A 20,633-nucleotide genomic window follows, 5' to 3' on the forward strand; every position below is an offset into this window, starting at 1 on the left:
AAGCAACTATTATATAAATAGGTCAAAAACAGTTCGATAGTCTTTTCTCTCATCATTATGCAGATGGTTCAGTCAAGAGGCTTCCCATAAGGAGCTGTGATTGAATACGCCAAACTTGACCATTCTGAGTTTAGAAATCCTAACTTTAGCCAACGATATTTTTTTCTCCAGCAGATGTTGCCTCTCCACCACCTTCAACTGTTGTTGGCCAGACCAAAACTTTGGCCAAGGTCACCTTCAGTCCAACAGTGGTCCAGCAAGCACAGATTGCAAGGAATGGCATTCTGGGAGATTTCACCATCAGATATGATGTCAACCGGGAGCTGAGTGTTGGGGATGTCCAGGTATGGAGTTGACTGTCCACCGTATATCCAGATGAGATCTAACCAAAGCAGAATAGGGTGGCACTATTATTTCCCTTGATCTAGACACCATAATCCCTGGTAGCGCAGAGGGTTAAACTGCTGAGCTGCTGAACTTGCTTTCCAAAAGGTCGCAGGTTTGAATCTGGGGAGCAGCATGAGTTCTTGCTGTTAGTCCTAGCTTCTGCCAACCTAGCAGTTTGAAAACATGCAAATGTGAGTAGATCAATAGTTACCACTTCTGTGGAAAGGCAACAGTGCTCCATGCAGTCATGCCGGCCACATGACCTTGGAAGTGTCTATGGACAACAGCGGCTCTTCGCCTTAGAAATGGAGATGAACACCAACCCCCAGAGTCAGACACAACTGGACTTAATGTCAGGGGAAAACCTTTACCTTTACTAGACTCCATACTTTACTTCATTCAGCTTTGAATTTGTTGGTCATTCGTTCAGTCGTTTCCGACTCTTCGTGACCTCATGGACCAGCCCATGCCAGAGCTCCCTGTCAGCCGTCACCACCCCCAGCTCCTTCAAGGTCAATCCAGTCAGCTTTGAATAGCATTCCTTTTTTGAGCTGCTGCATCACACTGTTGACTTATGTTCAGCTTGTGGTCTGCTAAGGCTCCTAGATCCCTTTCACATGGAGTGTTTTCAAGCCAGGTGTCACCCATTCTATATCTTTGCATTTAATTTCTTCCTCTTAAGTATAGTACTTTACATTTTCCCCACTGAAATCTGCAGATGGTTTGGGTTCATTTAGGTGCCAAATTCTTCCATCTGAGATGATCAAAATAGCTACTGAGAAATATATATTCACAGGTGTAAGTTTCGGTTTAGTTAGAGGATGCTCTAAGAGGATATTCAGCATCTGATTTGAAGCCATGGTGACACAACACAATGCTGAACATTTCCTTCTCATCCCACCAGGTTTTCAATGGATACTTTGTGCACTACTTTGCCCCCAAAGATCTCCCTCCGCTTCCCAAGAATGTTGTCTTTGTCCTCGACAGCAGTGCCTCCATGGTGGGAACAAAGCTGAGGCAGGTGAGTCAAGTCTTGCTTTCAGGGACTGGAAAATCTTGGATGCTGGAGGCACATGGGAAGTCCTTGTTGTTGAGGAAGGAGACTACTTGGGTCTCTTACTATCGCAGTTTGGTCCTACTACAAATACTATGGTTCTAGCCCATACAATCCTGGGATTTGTAGTTTATGGACAACTTTTGGGATTCTCAGCCAGGGAATTCTAGTATCTTGGAAAAATACAAACTGCAGGGTTCAATGAGATGCTGCAATAGCAGTTGAACCTGTACTCACATGTAATGTACTGTTGACTCAGGCCCCTTCCACACAGCTGAATAAAATCCCACATTATCTGCTTTGAACTGGAATATATGGCAGTGTGACTTCAGATAACACAGTTCAAAGCAGATATTGTGGGATTTTATGCCTCGATATTCTGGGTTATATGGCTGCATGGAAGAGCCCTCAGGTTCAGCATGTGGTCTACTAAGGCCCCTTCTACACTGCCATATAAAATCCAGACTATCTGCATTGAACTGGATTATATGGCAGCGTAGACTCATATAATCCAGTTCAAAGCAGATAATGTGGATTCTCTGCTTTGATAACCTGGACTATATGGCAGTGTAGAAGGGGACTAAGACTCCTAGGTCTCTTTCACATGGACTATCATCACATGGACTGTCACTTGTCCTATGCCTCTGCATTTCATTTTTTTCCTACCATATCGTAGTACCTTACATTTCTTCCTGATGGAATTCATTTTGTTTGTTTTAGTTACCATACTTAGTTACTTAATTAAAAATAATAAGGAAATCCAGAAGTTATTACTTCTCCTTTTGTTTCTTGCTGTTATGGATAATGCAAAATCTCTAAAGCAGTGTTTCTCAACCTGGAGGTCAGGACCCCCAGTTTCTCAAGCTGGGGGTTCGCGAGGGGGTCTCAAAGGAGTTGCCAAAGACCATCAGAAAACACATATTTCTTTAAACTAAGGCCCGAGGGCCAGGTAGTCCCTCCATGGTCATTTACCCAGCCCTCGCTCAGAGTCAACCTAAATCTGAAATGACTTGAAAGCACACAACAACAACAACAACAACAACAACAATCCTGTCTCATCAGCCAAAAGCAGGCTCACACTTTCCATTGAAAGACTAATACATTTATATTTGTTAAGATTTTTCTTCATTTTAATTATTATATTGTTTTTAAGTGTTTTTGCACTACAAATAAGATATGTGCAGTGTGCATATGAATTCATTCATGCTTTTTGCAAATTATAATCTGGCCCTCCAACAGTTTGAGGGACTGTGACATGGCCCTCTGTTTAAACAATTTGAGGACCCCTGCAGTAGAGTCTCGCTTATCCAACCTTCGCTCATCCAACATTCTGTATTATCTAACGCAGTCCACCTCCCGCCCGGATCCACAGCTGTTTCAATACATTGCAATGTTTTGGTACTAAATTCGTAAATACAGCAATTATTACATAACATTGCCGTGTATTGTACTGTCTTTTCTGTTGATTTGTTGTAAAACATGATGTTTTGATGCTTAATTTGTAAAATCATAATGTAATTTGACTTTTAATAGACTTTTCCTTAATTCCTCCTTATTATCCAACATTTTTGCTTATCCAAGGTTCTGCTGGCCATTTATGTTGCATATGCAAGACTCTACTGTTTGTATACACACACACACATTTAGTGTTTGCTTTTATTATATTTGAAAACTTTTAAAAATAATGAAAAAACTTGGGGGGGGAAACAACAATAAAGGAGGGACTCTATTCTAGTCTACTTTCAAACTCTATCTTCATCGTATTGTCGAAGGCTTTCATGGCCGGAATCACTAGGTTGTTGTAGGTTTTTTCGGGCTATATGGCCATGGTCTAGAGGCGAAACGTCAGGAGAGAATGCCTCTAGACTATGGCCATATAGCCCAAAAAAACCTACAACAACGCATCCATCTTCCCAGAGTCCAGTTTCCTAGGTCGGGCAATATCAACCTGGGAAAGGAAGATTAAAACTCCTTGCTGCCAGGGTCTGGTGTGAACAGGCCAGCTCCGTGGGTCACGGATTAACCTCTCCAAGGGGTTTTAGTTTCACCTGATGAGGCCAAGATTATGAAGCATTAGCATTTCGGGCTCACCCACAGTGTTTGGCTTCAGATTTAACTCTTGAAACCCCTCTCCAGAACTTGCAGGACTATTTTCCTTTCATTCAGTGGTGCTTAATTCCATTTAACTGCATAATATACTGCCATGTAACTGTGGGTTTCGAAGGATGAGAAAAGACAGGTACAATATGATTCCTGGATCTGTACAAGGTACGTTCCTGGACTTGGTGTGGATACACAAAACCATGGATGATACTGAACTCTATTGAAACCATGGACTTCTGGCCCAGGAATATCATACAGTCACACTGGAGGATTTAGACATTCCCTAGACAAAATATATTTTGTGGGACGTGTATAAATGAACTCTTATTAGGAGGTATAACTCTCTGTGTGAAAGAATATTAGGTACCCATCTCTGAATTGCACAGGATAGAGCAATGCCATTAAAATAGAAGCATAGTAATATAATTGTGTTGTTGTTCATTCATTCAGTCGTCTCCGACTCTTCGTGACCTCATGGACCAGCCCACGCCAGAGCTCCCTGTTGGCCGTCACCACCCCCAGCTCCTTCAAGGTCAGTCCAGTCACTTCAAGGATGCCATCCATCCATCTTGCCCTTGGTCGGCCCCTCTTCCTTTTTCCTTCCACTTTCCCCAGCATCATTGTCTTCTCTAGGCTTTGCTGTCTCCTCATGATGTGGCCAAAGGACTTCAACTTTGTCTCTAGTCTCCTTCCCTCTAATGAGCAGTCGGGCTTTATTTCCTGGAGGATGGACTGGTTGGATCTTCTCGCAGTCCAAGGCACTCTCAGAACTTTCCTCCAACACCACAGTTCAAAAGCATCTATCTTCCTTCGCTCAGCCTTCCCTAAGGTCCAGCTCTCACATCCGTAGGTGACTACAGGGAATACCATGGCTTTGACTAGGCGGATCTTTGTTGCCAGTATGATGTCTCTGCTCTTTACTATTTTATCGAGACTGGACATTGCTCTCCTCCCAAGAAGGAAGCGTCTTCTGATTTCCTGGCCACAGTCTGCATCTGCAGTCACCTTTGCGCCTAGAAATACAAAGTCTGTCACGGCCTCCACGTTTTCTCCCTCTATTTTCCAGTTGTCAATCATTCTTGTGGCCATAATCTTGGTTTTTTTGATGTTTAGCTGCAACCCGGCTTTTGCGCTTTCTTCTTTCACCTTGATTAGAAGGCTCCTCAGCTCCTCCTCGCTTTCGGCCATCAGAGTGATGTCATCTGCATATCTGAGGTTGTTAATGTTTCTTCCAGCAATTTTCACCCCAGCTTTGCATTCCTCAAGCCCTGCACATCGCATGATTATAATTGTATAGGTAACATAATGTAAACATTTTCTGCTGGAGAGCTCTAGTCCATCCCTTAGACACAGTTATCAAGGTACTCTAAGACAAGACGAACTAATCATTGTATCTGATTCATTTGGTAGCATAAGCTGGTACTTGGATACCTCAGGCCCCTTCCACACAGCTGTACAAAATCCACATTGAACTGGATTATATGGCAATGTGGACTCAGATGACCCAGTTCAAAGCAGATACTGTGGATTATCTGCCTTGTTATTCTGGGTTATATGGCTGTGTGGAAGGGCCCTCAACTGTAGCTCAGAGAAAGGGATCAAAACTGTCTAGCAAAATATTCTAAGTACAATATGACTCTCATATCAATCGGACTGGTATTTGTCTTTTTGTTTATTTAAGTTTAATAAAGCATATACTCCCTAGGCATTTTCTAGGTCCTCCAGTGTGACTCTATGGCATTTTTGAGCAGGAAGTCCTTTTCAGTAGGGTTCACTATTATCCGAAGGAGCCATGGTGACACAATGGGTTAAACCCTTGTACTGGTAACCAGAAGACCTGAAGGTCGACAGTTCAAATCCACGAGACAGGGTGAGCTCCTGTCCTTCAGCCCCAGCTTCCCATGCGTGGACATAAAAGAAGCCTATCATAGGATGAAAACATATCCGGGCATCCCTTGGGCAACATCCTTGCAGACAGCCAATTCTCTCAAGTGTAGTGTCTTAGCGGTGGGTCCGTAGGTAGCTGTGGAGTCCGATTCTTGATCCGCAGGTTCTCCTGTAGTGAAGACATCGGTTTCCAAGTAGAAGGGGGTCCCAGTCAGGGTTGGATTGATGCACCTTCCTGTTGACATGTTTCTCCATTCGCCCTCCATTCATGCTTCTTCAAATTCTGCAGCACTGCTGGTCACAGCTGACCTCCAGTTAGAGTGCTCAAGGGGTAGGGCTTCCCAGTTCTCAGTGCTCAAGACTACCTTACGGTAGGTACCATATGCAATATCAGAGACAGCCAAAACTTTCAATATATTTTCCACACAAGATGACTCCTGGGTCCTAATGTTAAGCCACTTTGAGAGTCTCCTGTGGAAGAGATAAAGTGGGATATAAATAATAATAATAATAAACCTTTATTTATACCCTGCTACCATCTCCCGAAGGACTCGGTGAGGCTTACAAGAGGCCGAGCCCAAATACATCAATAAAAAAGCAACAAAAACAATACAGAAAATAAATAAACTCATAAACAAAGCAAGAAACAGTAACAACACCACGACGCATTAAAAACCTATGGCGGGCCAATTGTAATAATTAAAAATTTTAAAAAATGCTGGGCATGACAAGGTGACATATAACTAGGATGGGTATTTGGAGAGATATGGAGCGAGCAGATAATCCTAGATCATTAGTAAAGTGCGATTGGGGACATGTTGCTTAGGGTTTCGTTATTCTGGGAAGGCACACTGGAACAACCACGTTTTCAAGCTCCTCTTAAAGACTGCCAAAGTTGGGGCATGCCTAATGTCCTTGGGGAGTGAGTTCCAGAGTCAAGGGGCCACCACCGAGAAGGCCCTATCCCTCGTCCCTACCAATCGCGCTCCCAAACCGTTTAGGGCTTTGTAAGTAAGCACCTGCACCTTGAATTGGGACCAGAAAATGGATGGCAGCCAATGGAGCTCCTTAAACAGGAGGGTATTATTATTATTATTATTATTAATAATAATAATAATAATAATGCCATGAGCAAAATCTTCAGTGCCACTTTGTTCTGGCTTTGTAAGTCATGGCCTTCGAATGTGGAATGTGAAGGGCGACCTTCCCCAGCGATGGCCCATCCAGTGATGCCAAAACCAGCGGGTGATTTCCAGTGTTTACTTTGGCCGAGCAAAAGAGGATAATGAGAATGTTCTGTCTAGGACTGGGTTGAAGGAGAAGGACAATTTCCTTGCAATTGTTTCTACTCAGAAGGGCAGAAAAAGGAATGTAACACCGAGGGCCATCTTCTAACATCCCAGAAGAAGGGCATTGATTTCTGGACAAGGATGTTGTGTCCACCATGCCAGCTGGTGGAGGTGCCAGGGCATTTCCCCTGCCCTCTTATTTCCCATGCCTTTCTTCAGTGACCTTTTCCGGTAATCGTGTGTTGGATTCTGCTTCTGTTGCATGGAACCTTGTTAGCTTTGAAAGTGGACAGAACAAAGTTTGGAAATATTGTTATGGGCCTTCAAGTCAACCCCAATTAATGGTGATCTGCTTCCAGGGTTTTCTTGTTTTCAGAGGATCATAGAATACTAGAATCAAAGAGTTGGAAGAGACCTTGTGGGCCATCCAGTCCAACCCCCTGCCAAGAAGCAGGAATATTGCATTCAAATCACCCCTGACAGATGGCCATCTAGCCTCTGTTTAAAAGTTTCCAAAGAAGGAGCCTCCACCAGACTTTGTGGCAGAGAGTTCCCCTGCTGAATGGCTCTCACAGTCAGGAAGTTCTTCCTCATGTTCAGATGGAATCTCCTTTCTTGTAGTTTGAAGCCATTGTTTCTTGTCCTAATCTCCATGGAAGCAGAAAACAAGCTTGCTCCCTCCTCCCTGTGGCTTCCTCTTACATATTTATACATGACTATCATAATCTCCTCTCAGCCTTTTCTTCTTCAGGCTAAACATGCCCAGCTCCTTAAACCGCTCCTCATAGGGCTTGTTCTCCAGACCTTTGATCTTTTTAGTCGCCCTCCTCTGGACACATTCCAGCTTGTCAATATCTCTCTTGAATTGTGGTGCCCAGAACTGGACACAATATTCCAGGTGTGGTCTAACCAAAGTGGAATAGAGCATGGGGAGCATGACTTCCCTAGATCTAGACACTATGCTCCTACTGATGCAGGCCAAAATCCCATTGGGGTTTTTTGCCACCACATCACATTGTTGGCTCATGTTTAACTTGTAGTTCACGAGGACTCCAACATCTTTTTCACACGTACCGCTCTCGAGCCAGGCATCATCCCCCATTCTGTATCTTTGCATTTCGTTTTCTCTGCCTAAGTGGAGTATCTTGCATTTGTCCCTGTTGAACTTCATTTTGTTGGTTTTGGCCCATCATCTCTCTAATCTGTCAAGATCGTTTTGAATCCTGCTCCTGTCCTCTGGAGTATTAGCTATCCCTCCCAATTTGGTGTCGTCTGCAAATTTGATGATCATGCCTTCTAACCCTTCATCTAAGGAGTTTTACCATGGGATTTCTCAGTGATGGACTGAGTACATGTGGCCTAAGACCACCCAAGCAGTTTTCATGGCTGAGCAGGGATTCAAATGCTAGTCTCCCAGAATCCTAGTCTGATGTTCAAACCATTACATTTTACTGGTTCCAGATACCTTCATGTCAGATCTAACTCATGGCAATGAAACCATAGAGCAGTGTTTCTCAACCTGGGGGGGACCCCTGGAGGGGTTGCGAGGGGGTGTCAGAGGGGTCACCAAAGACAACAAGAAAACACAGTATTTTCTGTTGGTCATGGAGGTTCTTTGTGGGAAGTTTGGCACAATTCAATCATTGGCAGGGTTCAGAATGCTCTTTGATTGTAGGTGAACTATAATTACCAGCAACTACAACTTCCAAATGTTAAACTCTATTTTCCCCAAACCCCACTAGTGTTTACATTTGGGCATCTTGAAAATTTGTGCCAAGTTTGGTCCAGATCCATCATTGTTTGAGTCCATAGTGCTCTCTGGATGTAGGTGAACTACAACTCCCAAAACTCAAGCTCAATGCCCACCAAACCCTTCCAGTATTTTCTCTTGGTCATGGGAGTTCTGTGCGCCAAGTTTGATTCAATTCCATCGTTGGTGGAGTTCAGAATGCTGTTTGATTGTAGGTTAACTATAAATCTCAGCAACTACAACTCCCAAATGACAAAATCAATACCCTCCCCCAATCCCAACATGATTTAAATTTGGGTGTATTGGGTCTTTGTGCCAAATTTGGTCCAGTGTATGAAAATACATCCTGCATATCAGATATTTACATTACTATTCATAACAGCAGCAAAATGACAGTTATGAAGTAGCAATGGAACTAATTTTATGGTTGGGGGTCATCATAACATGAGGAAGAGTATTAAGGGGTCGTGGCATTAGGAACGTTGAGAAACACTGCAATAGAGCTTCTGCAGCAAGATTTAGTCAGAGGAGGTTCGCGACTCTCCTGCTTTGAGGCTGAGAGAGTGTGACCATAAGGAAGGGAGCTCTGGCGTGGGCTGGTCCTTGAGGTCACGAAGAGTCGGAAGCGACGAATCAGTGTTTCTCAACCTTCTGAATGCTGCAACCCCTTAACACAGTTCGTCATGTTGTGGTGACCCCTGACCATAAAATTATTTCCGTTGCTGCTTTATAACTGCAATTTTGCTACTGTTATGAATCATCATGTAAATATCTGATATGCAGGATGTATTTTCAATCACTGGACCAAATTTGGCACAAATATCCAATATGCCCAAATTTTAATACTATTGGGGTTGGGGGGGGGGGGGGATTGGAATCGATTTTGTCATTTGGAAGTTGTAGTTGCTGAGATTTATAGTTCACCTACAATCAGAGAGCATTCTGAACTCTACCAACGATGGAATTGAACCAGTCTTGGCACAGAGAATTCCCACGACCAACATAAAATACTGGAAGGGTTTGGTGGGCATTGACCTTGAGTTTTGGAGTTGTAGTTCACCTACATCCAGGGAGCACTGTGGACTCAAACAATGATAGATCTGGACCAAACTTGGCACGAATAATAATATGTCCAAATGTGAACACTGGTGGGGTTTGGGGAAAATAGATTTGTCCTTTGGAAGTTGTAGTTGCTGGGATTTATAGTTCACTCACAATCAAAGAACATTCTGAACCCCACTAAAGGTAGAATTGAGCCAAACTTCCTGCACAGAACCCCCATGACCAACAGAAAATACTGTTTTCTGATAGTCTTTGGCGACCCTTTTGACACCCCCACGTGACCCCCTCAGGGGTCCCGACCCCCAGGTTGAGAAACACTGGACTGAATGAATAAACAACAACATGGAGAGGGAAAACATTAATCTGTGATTCTTAGTTTCTTCGTTGGTTTTCAAGCACCAGACATATCACACAATTTAATATTATACTTTGCTTTTCCTGTCTGGCATTCTGTTGTGTTTGTTAGAAAACTTTTAAGGAGTATTTCAAGGGTGGAAAGCAGACACCAAGGGTAATACATAGGCTTATCTCAATGGGAAGTTTCTGTGTTGTACAGAATTGGTAGATGCAGCTTCTTTTACTTCCCCGGCAGGTCGATATGGGGAGCCAGAACAAAGCCTTATTATTGGAGGTCATGGAAAAGATTGGCATTTGCTTACATTTTGCGTTCCTTATTGGTGGGGAAAGTGTGATTATCTGGACTGCAAGAGTTCAAGGAAAGGTAGAGGAATGTGATACAGGGGAGGGGGGGGGGATGCAGAGTTTAGATGGCAGAGGGAATATCTCATAATGGACTCCTTTACATTCTTTGGCGTTATTAAGAGGAGAGTTATTGATATTTGACACCTGGGCACTGACTTCCTCTGTGCAAATTTGCCAACCATTCTTAACACAAGGAATCATAGAATCAATATGTGTTTTCTGATGGAAACTGACAAAACACTTGGAAGAACTCCCTTGCAGGTTCAAAATGGAAAACTTGCAATAATCTACTATCCATGGGGAAATTTTAGGGCCCAAATGAGCAATTACCTCTTGTTGCTATTCAGTCGCTTCTGTCTCTTTGTGACCTCCCGGACCAGCCCATGCCAGAGCTCCCTGTCAGCCGTCTCAACCCCCATCTCCTTCAGAGTCAAGCCAGTCACTTCAAGGATACCATCCATCCATCTTGCCCTCAGTTGGCCCCTCTTCCTTTTTCCTTCCATTTCCCTCAGCATCATTGTCTTCTCTAAGCTTCCCTGCCTTCTCATCATGTGGCCAAATACTTCATCTTTATATTGTCGAAGGCTTTCATGGCTGGAATCACTGGGTTGTTGTAGGTTTTTTCAGGCTATATGGCCATGTTCTAGAGGCATTTTCTCCTGACGTTTCGCCTGCATCTATGGCAAGCATCGTCAGAGGTAGTGAGGTCTGTTGGAAGTAGGAAAATGGGTTTATATATCTGTGGAATGACCAGGGTGGGACAAAGGGCTCTTGTCTGTTGGAGCTAGGTGCGAATGTTTAAACTGACCACCTTGATTAGCATTTGATGGCCTGACAGTGCCTGTGGGAATCCTTTGTTGAGAGGTGATTAGATGTGCCTGATTGTTTACTCTCTGTTGTTTTGCTGTTGTAATTTTTGAGTTTTTTTAATACTGGTAGCCAGATTTTGTTCATTTTCATGATTTCCTCCTTTCTGTTGAAATTGTCCACAAGCTTGTGGATTTCAATGGCTTCTCTGTGTAGTCTGACATGGTGGTTGTTGGAGTGGTCCAGCATTTCTGTGTTCTCAAATAATATGCTGTGTCCAGGTTGGTTCATCAGGTGCTCTGCTATGGCTGACTTCTCTGGTTGAACTTCATCTTGGCCTCTACTATCCTTCCCTCCAATGAGCAGTCGGGCTTTATTTCTTGAAGTATAGACTGGTTGGATCTTCTCGCAGTCCAAGGCACTCTCAGCACTTTCCTCCAGCACCACAGTTCAAAAGCATCTATCTTCCTTCGCTCAGCCTTCCCTATGGTCCAGCTCTCACATCCGTAGGTGACTATGGGGAATACCATTGCTTTGACTATGCAAATCTTCATTGCCCTTGTGGTGTCTCTACTCTTCGCTTTTTTATTGAGATTGGTCATTGCTCTCCTCCCAAGAAGGAAACGTCTCCTGATTTTTTTTGAGACTGGGTTGTTGAGGATCCTCAGAGGATGCTTGCCATAGATGCAGCCGAAACATCAGGAGAGAATGCCTCTAGACCATGGCCATATAGCCCGAAAAAACCTACAACAACCCAGTCTCAAAAAAATATTTTTTTAAAAATATTACATGTATTCAGAGTTTCTGTTCCATCTTTATTGCCTTCAGAGCATAATATTAGCGCACTATATCAATATTGCACATGCTGCTAGTACAAATACAACAGGAACTATTAACCACAGGTCTAGTATCCGCAGTTTCATTTATCCTCATCCAACAAAATATGTCCTTTTAAAGCATTTTTGAAACCCTCCAGCATAATGCTATGGGATTCTTGGCCAGAACTCAGCTATTGCCATACAATTTGCTATTATCTTCATTTTCATGTATTCACACAAAGTCTGCGAATGTGTGGATGTAGAGGCTGCACCGTACCACATTTTCTTACCAAAGAAACGTTCCCAAACTTTGGCAGTGATATCTGTGAGCAAAAGACGAAAAAGTTTGGCTCTTCCCAGGCAACAGCTGTGATAATAGTTATCCAACATTCAAGGGAAAGTGGCCTGTTGGCTCTGAGTGGAAATTGTGAGTCAGTGGGCTTAGAAAGGGCACCAGAATGAAGCCATTGTGGCAGGGCTGTGACTTCATGGGAAGTTCTGTTGTGTGTGGAAGAGTCTCTTTCAAATGGCTCGGCATTCAAAGGCGTGTCGTTCTTGCGCTCTCCGTTGGCCCACACTGTACAACAAGCAAGGGATTGTGTGAGAGAAATGTCACCAAATGCACAGCACCCATCTGGGGAGACCTCAACTGGGTGAAGGTCATTGCGTCATCTTCTAAAAGAGACCACATTCGCCCCTTGGGCAGCTGGAACTTGTTCTCCTGGAGTTCACCTGATTGGTTCCCATTATGTATCAGTCAGTTTGGACCCAAGGAACCCAAGCAGGATTATCAAAGGAAGGGGCCAGCGCTTGAGAGAAATTCATTTTTGGAACACAGATGCCTGAATCTGCTAGGACAGTGGTTCCCAACCTTTGTTCCTCCAGGTGTTTTGGATTTCAGCTTCTAGAAGTCCCAGCCAGATTAGCCAGTTGTCAGAAATCCTTAGAGATGAAGTCTAACACATCTGGAGGTCCAAAGCTTGGGAACCACTGTGCTATGAAATGTCTCCCAAAGAGAGATCTTAAATCTGAAGAATATACATTTTTGCAAATGGAATTATGCATTAGTTATGGTACCCAGGTGTTGCACAAATGAATGAGGAGCAGCTTAAAGAGCTGGACATGTTTAGCCTGCAGATGAGAATGCTGAGAGGAGACTGGTTGAGGGAAGTCCTAGGGAGGAGGGAGCAGGCTTGTTTTCTGCTGCCTTGGAGAGTTGGACATGGAACAATGGCTTCAAACTACAGGAATGGAGATTTCACCTGAACATTAGGAAGAACCTCCTGACTGTGAGAGCTGTTCAGCAGTGGAACTCCCTGCTCCGGAGTGTGGTGGAGGCTCCTTTGGAGGCTTCTAAACAGAGGCTGGACAACCATCTGTCGGGGGTGTTTTGAATGTTATTTTCCTGCTTCTTGGCAGGGGGTTGAACTGGATGGCCCACAAGATCTTTTCCAATTCTATGATTCTATGAATGAGCATTCCCATTCACCTCAGGATACACTTGCACATCTGTATGCATATGCACATCACATACACATCAATTCACATTACATGTGTATCCCCATGCAGGATGAGACTGTATTCACAATACCAGTTATAAAGAATGATAAACGTTCTGCACAAAAATGTATAGATGTCAGGAGAGAATGCTACTTGAACATGGCCATACAGCCCGTAAAACTCACATCAACCTGGTAAGTTTGACATTACCTCCTCTGAGAGTGTCACATGTGAGATTTGCATCCCCCGCAACCCCTAGTGACACCGTTGCCAGTATGGCTACTTACTATCTCCTTTTCCAATAGGCAATACAAAGTTGTTGTTTCTGCAACTCCAAGGAAGTAAGTATTGGCAAAGATGCACAACTACATGGCTAATGTCCTGTTGGTTAGTTGGAAGGCCATCTAGTTGAATCCTTTGCCATGTGGAAGTACACAACTTAATCTTTCCTAAAAGACGTCCACCCAAACTGTTTAAAAATCACCAAAGAAAGAGCATCTACCCCTCTCTTGTGGGTTGTCAGCTGTTACAGTCAGCAAATTTATTTTAGGTGGGACCACTTTTCTCACAATTTGAATCAAATTCATTAATAGAACTGAAATTAGTGATCATGGGTTGGATCAGGAAGTTCGGAAGCTATATCTGTAGGGAAATGAATAAGCTGCAGGCTCAGTGGCTCTCCATTAATTAGGACAAAGAGAAACTACCCAAAAAATTACATCCAAAAAATTACAAATATATAAACCCTTTTTCCTAGTTCCAACAGACCTCACTACCTCTGAGGATGCTTGCCATAGATGCAGGCGAAATGTCAGGAGAGAATGCCTCTAGACCATGGCCATACAGCCCGAAAAAACCTACAACAACCCAGTGATTCCGGCCATGAAAGCCTTCAACAATACAAATTACATCCAATTTCAGTGGGATTCAGCAGAATGTCTCTTAATCCCATGTTTCCTTTAGTGTCTGTTCTATCAAATGAGTTCTGAGAGGGAAATTCTGTGTCCTTGATAGCCCTTGGATCTGACCTGAAGGCCACCAGCTGGAAGATGTTTCCAGATTCCATTGCTATGAGTAATATGTTTTGCCATGACATCATCAGCTTCCAAGAAAGATCGCAAGAGAGACTAAAAAGAGACTATTGAGACTTCTACAGATCCGCTTTCCAATCCGATCCTTGCATTTGGAACCAAGAAAGCTTCACTGTTTGCAAATTTTAAAGGAAAGGGAATTGGACCTGGCACCACTTTGTTGGAGAGCTCTGATGTCAAGTTTTGCTGACTTGACAAGCAAAGGAAAGATGAAAATAATTGAGACAATGTTCTTAACAAAAAAAAGTCTTTTCCAACTTAGTGTCCTCCACACGAATTGCACTGGGAGACACCTGGCTGAGCACTAGCACATTTGGAAAGGACCTTATATTATTGTTGATCATATGTTCAGCAGTGTGAAACTGCAGCAAAGACAAATAGTATTTTATCTCAGTTACCAAGCCAAGGGAGCTATTGGCCCCACTACATTCTGCATTAGTAAGCCCTTTCTAGATTCTCCAAGACATCTCCGCTGTCAACATTTCCTGGATGTTGACCCTAGAATCACCTGGAACACATATACATTCCTAGAGAATTGTTCTCTCTGGGAATATCTTGGTCCCCAGCCTCACTCAGTTCAACTTCTGGAGGAGGTTGACCATAAAGCTGCACTGGAGTACCTAGAGATTTTTTTATATATAAAGTTTTGTTGTGATATATGAGAAAAAACAACAATGGCATACAATCTTCAAGATTCAACAAATATTGTTTCCCCAGTTCCGCCACCGCCCTATTCCCACTCATGAACCACCACCCATGACTTCAGACACTACACCATATGTAACTAGGATCTAACTAGGATCTAGATCCCTCACAGTCCTACTTCACACAGGACGTGGAACTGAGACAGCCTTGGTCTCCTTAGTGGATGACCTACATAGAAAGCTTAATAGGGAGAGTGTGTCCTGGGATGTCTTGTGGGAATGGGTCTTGAGGGCACTGTCTTATAGTGGCTCTGATCCTTCATTGAGGATCATTCCCAGAAGGTGTTGTTGGGGGGCACCTGCTTGGCTCCACAGCTGTTGTCCTGTGGTGTCCCGCAAGGTCAAATGCAGTCTCCCATGTTGTTTAACATCTGCATTAAGCCATTGGGAGAGATTATCCAGAGTTTTGGAGTTTGATGTCATCTATATTCAGATGACGTTCAACTATGTCACTCCTTTCCATTTGCGGATAAGGAGGCTATCTAGGTCCTGAACCGGTGCCTGGTTGCTGTGACGGTCTGGATGAGAGTGAACAAATTGAAGTTGAATCCTGACAAGACAGTTGCTAGTGAGCGGCGTACTGGTCAGTTGCTAGTGAGCGGCGTACAGGGAGCACACAACCCCCCTGTTTGCCAGCTCCACTGGCTGCCAGTTTTCTACCAAGCACAATTCAAAGTGCTGGCTTTGGCCTATAAATCCCTGAATGGCCCCAACTGAACTTACCTGTCCAAACACCTCTATGAACCATCATGGTTATTAAGATCTTCTGGGGAGGCCCTGCTCTTGGCCGCAACATTTTCACAGGCGAGAGTAGTGGGTATGAGAGACAGGGCCTTCTCAGTGGTGGCCCCTCAGCTGTAGAACTCCCTCTCTAGTAGGGTTCGATCGGCCCCTTCCCTTCTGTCATTTCACAAACAAGTGAAAACTTGGCTTTGGGAGCAAGCATTTGGTCCAGCATAATTATCTGTGCAATACAGTTGGAATTGACCCTGGATTGATGAATATGATGTTTTGATTATCTGGCTTTGGATCTGTGCACAATAGTTGTCTAATGTTTACATATGTTGTTTAACATTGTTTTAATTTGTTGCTTAACTGCTTTTAATTGTTGTTGTTGTTTGGGCATGGAATAATGGCAATTTATGTAAGCTTCCACAAGTCCCCTTTGGGGTGAGAAGGGGAAGGATATACGTGTTGTAAATACATACATAAACAAACAAAAATCTGTCCTTGTCATTATACTAATAAATTCCCCATTTGGCTATTTCAAAATATATATTATTTTATTTTTTTAAATACCCAAAGGCCAGTCTCCATCTTCTAGCAAAGTCTTCTTTGTTTCCTCCCCTTAAGCCATTGGAGATCATGGCCATTTGGGTATACTCTACTGCCTTTCTTCTCCAATCCTTAATAATTAGTTCTTTTTTCCCCCTTCTACGACTTTGTTGTAATAGTTCTCACTGCCACATAACTATATTAGCAAATTTCTACTTCATCATTGCCAATTCCCTCCTGAAACAAACCCAGTAAGCACATTTCTATAAAAAATGTTCTATAGAAGTTCTATAACTCCTGAGTTAATGGCTAAAATTGATGAACTCCAAAGGGGGGAATGTTGGAGATGAAAAATGCAGAAAGGCACCTTCTTCTATGTTTAGTGGACCTGTATGGTAGTAAAAAGATTTTGGAAAAAGGTGACTAAAGAAACCAACAAAATGAGTACTAAGAAGATTAAGAAAAACCTAGAAATTCCTTAACAGAATGTTTTAATCAAATCCAGGAATAATCAAATCCATAAAAGTCAGATCTTCAAATGTGGAGACCTGACTGTAACTCGGGGGAGTTACACCTGCACAGATGTCACTTGTCTCTTGTTGCTGCCATAAAGCTCATTATTCCCCCTTTTTGCCATCTATCATTTCAGACCAAAGATGCCCTGTTCACCATTCTCCAGGATCTCAGACCCGAGGATCACTTCAACATTATTGGCTTCTCCAATCGAATCAAGATTTGGCAACATGACCAACTAGTGCCTGTGATGCCTAACAATATCCGAGATGCAAAGATCTACATCCACAACATGTCTCCTTCTGGAGGTAATCTTGGTCCAAAGAGGGACGGTGAAGGTTCTCTGTTTTTCAGTTCACTTAAAATCTACTTATAACACAGATGGGCCAATAGTGCCCATGCAATATTATGTTTTACTTGGTTTAGGATAGAGGAATATTAGTTGAGGCACAAAGCAACACTTAAGCTGGTGTAGCCTTCTTGTAGGGCTGTATGCTTAGACTGGAAAAACTATAGCAGCTGAATTACTGCTTTTTGTGAAGTATTGAAGAGCAGGTTGCTCCTGAGAATGTACAGTTACAAGAGAAAACAAACACACTTAGTTTATTAAGTGTGTTAATAAACTAGACAATGAGCACTAGGAGTAGAAGAGAAGAACTGTGAAGGCAGACCTTTTAGGTCAGTGTTTCTCAACCTGGGGGTCGGGACCCCTAGGGTGGTCACAAGGGGGTGTCAGAGGGGTCACCAAAGACCACTAGAAAACACAGTATTTTCTGTTGGTCATGGGAGTTCTGTGTGCAAAGTCTGGTTCAATTTCATCGTTGGTGGAGTTCAGAATGCTCTTTGATTGTAGGTGAACTATAAATCCCAGCTACTACAACTCCCAAATGAAAACAATCAATCCTCACCCCAACCCCACCAGTATTCAAATTTGGGTATATTGGGTATTTGTGCCAAATTTGGTCCAGTAAATGAAAATACATCCTGTACGCCAGATGTTTACACTATGAGTCATAACAGTAGCAAAATTACAGTTATGAAGTTACGAAAATAATTGTATGGTTGGGGGTCACCACAACATCAGGAACTGTATTAAGGGGTCGTGGCATTAGGATGGTTGAGAAACACTGTTTTAGGACTACAATAATTTGGTCCAAAGCTGACCAAATTATTGTAGTCCTAAAACAGTGTTTCTTAACCTTCTTAATGTCACAACCCCTTAATACAGTTCCTGATGTTGTGGTGACCCCCAACCATACAATTATTTTCGTAAAGGGACAAGTGATGGATTCAATACTGATAAATGTGCACTAAAAGTATTTTTCATACTTTGTAGCACCTTAGAACAACTGTGGGTTGCATAATTTTAATTCCGTTGAAATCAATGTTGTTAATGTTCTCAGACATCTCGCTTTTGCTGTGTGTGATGTCACAACAGCAAAAGGTCCAACAAAACACCAAGTGACTATTTTTCTAGTAACAACTGGGTGAGGAATTCCTGCTCCTTCAGGTGTGGTTAGACTACAACTCTCATCAAGCCAAACTACTGGCCATACTGAATGGGACTGATGGAAAAGGACATCTCAGAGGACCTCAAGTCTAGCCCACATAGGAGAAAACCACTACAGGATATGACAACCCTTGTCTGTTGTTTCCATGCAATGAAACAAGCAGAATGGAGAAACTGTACACTAATGGTGGAGAGTCATTTGGGTGTGGGACAGGGAGACAAATCCAATTTCCAATTCCTCTGCAAGTCATATGACATCAGATGGCATGGTGACACTATAACGTCATATGTGGGTGGAACCTGGCCTTGCTCCTTCTTCTGCTCCTGCCTTGTATGTGTGTGTTCCCACCCACCAATCCCATGTGTTTGTGTCTGTTTATCCCTAAAACGTGTTAGCACTAATGTTAAGAATCTCAGAAGACAACTGATCTTGTGTCGGTTAGCTTTTCTGCTAATCTTTAGACATCTGATTTGATCCTACCAAGTTATGTAAGTTCTTAAAGCCTCAGCTTCAGCTGGCTGGGCGTTTCTGAGAACTGTAATTCCTCCCATGCAGAGATGCTAGTAATTTAATGAAGAGTTTGGACATTTTGACCCATACTGCTCCAAACAAGAGGCCAATTCTATGGTTGCTAAAACAGGTTATGTCTCCGGTTATTTCTCTAGGCACAAACATTAACGGGGCCCTCCAAATCAGCACGAAAATCCTCAATGATTACATTGCCCAGAATGACATTGAGGCACGAAGCGTCTCTCTGATTATCTTCCTGACCGATGGGCGGCCCACGTTTGGGGAAATAGAACCAGCCAAGATCATCAACAACACCAAGGAGGCCATCCGTAACAAGTTCTGTCTCTTTACCATTGGCATCGGCAACGATGTGGACTACAAATTGCTGGAGAGGTTGGCGCTGGAGAACTGCGGGATGATGCGACGTGTACGGGAAGAGGAGGATGCCGCGGAACAACTGAAAGGGTGGGTTGAGAAGGAGCACAATCTGCTTTTCTCTTTTTATCATGCCCAGCCACTGAATTCTGTAGGACAGTTTTGGAGTATATATGCAAGGAGAAGGTATTATCATGGGGGTGGACTTGAATAGACCTAGAGATTTATACAAGGGTTGAATGAAAAGTAATGCCTCCACCTTCGTAACTCCTCAACAGATGGCAGTACTGGTATGTGACAGGTACTGGCTTGTTCAGTAGACTCTTCTCTACAGTTCCATTTTGGCAGGAAGCCTTTGCATTGAACAGTTGTGTTGTTAAAGTGAAAAGTATGGAACCCTGCACAGATGGTCGGTCAATGCGACTTAAGCAACGTGCAGTCATTGAATTCTTGACAGCAGAAGATGTCACCCCAAAGGAGATTCTTCAGAGAATGCAAGCTGTTTATGGTTATTGTGTTGATGTGGATACTGTGCATTGTTGGGTGAGTAAGTTTAAAGATGTTGAGGTGGGAACATGTGACTTGCATGACAAACAAAGAGTTGGACGTCCTGTGATAGCAACCACTGAGTTTCACAAGCAAAAGGTTGACAGATTGATTCAGGTACAATCGTCGTATCACTCAGAGAGAAATTTTAAGCATAATTGGCATTTCACAAGAATGTGTGGGTCACATTATTGCTTTGCTTGGCTATTGGAAGATCCGTGCATGATAGGTTGCAGAAACAGAGTGCCGACATCTTCCGTGACGGCTTCAGAAAACTTGTTCATCGTTGGCAGAAATGTATCCAATTGTCTGTTGATTATATGGAAAAGCAAATAGTGCTAGTTAAAGAGCACATTCGAAGGATTATTTCTGTGTTTGATTTATTAAAATATTCTCATCCAAACCCAAGTAATGAAGGTGGAGGCATTACTTTTCATTCAACTCTCGTAGAGAACTGTTCTCTCTAGGAATCTCTACAGTTAGCCCTTCACATTTGCAGATTTGACTTTTTGTGGATTTGATTATTCATGGATTTGATTAAATTGTTTTGTCTTGGAATCTCGAAGTCCTCCAGTATGGCTCTATGGTCAACATTCATTGGAGACAGACCATAGGGTCTTGCTGGAGGACCAATGGATTCCTAAAGAAAACACCTTTAAGAATCTGAATACTAGGATTCAAATCTCTTCTCATCCATGGAAACCTTGGACAAGTCAAACTCATCCAACCTCAGAGGAAGGCAATGACCA

The 20,633-nt window shown here is 43.0% G+C and overlaps 1 protein-coding gene across 2 annotated transcripts in view; it reads left to right on the forward strand.

Moving 5' to 3' along the window:
* ITIH5 (inter-alpha-trypsin inhibitor heavy chain 5) overlaps window positions 1–20,633 on the forward strand; it is a 57,518-nt gene that overhangs the window by 22,616 nt on the left and 14,269 nt on the right. The window contains exons 6-9 of one of the 2 annotated variants that reach the window (XM_067469330.1): window positions 172–344; window positions 1,292–1,408; window positions 17,079–17,250; window positions 19,119–19,428. In XM_067469330.1, the coding sequence (XP_067325431.1) occupies window positions 172–344; window positions 1,292–1,408; window positions 17,079–17,250; window positions 19,119–19,428 (772 nt within the window). The remainder of the gene's footprint in view (window positions 1–171; window positions 345–1,291; window positions 1,409–17,078; window positions 17,251–19,118; window positions 19,429–20,633) is intronic. The other variant, XM_067469331.1, reaches the window with a different exon arrangement.

The sequence above is a fragment of the Anolis sagrei genome, chromosome 5 (genome assembly GCF_037176765.1).
Source record: "Anolis sagrei isolate rAnoSag1 chromosome 5, rAnoSag1.mat, whole genome shotgun sequence".
NCBI classification, from domain to species: Eukaryota; Metazoa; Chordata; class Lepidosauria; order Squamata; family Dactyloidae; genus Anolis; species Anolis sagrei.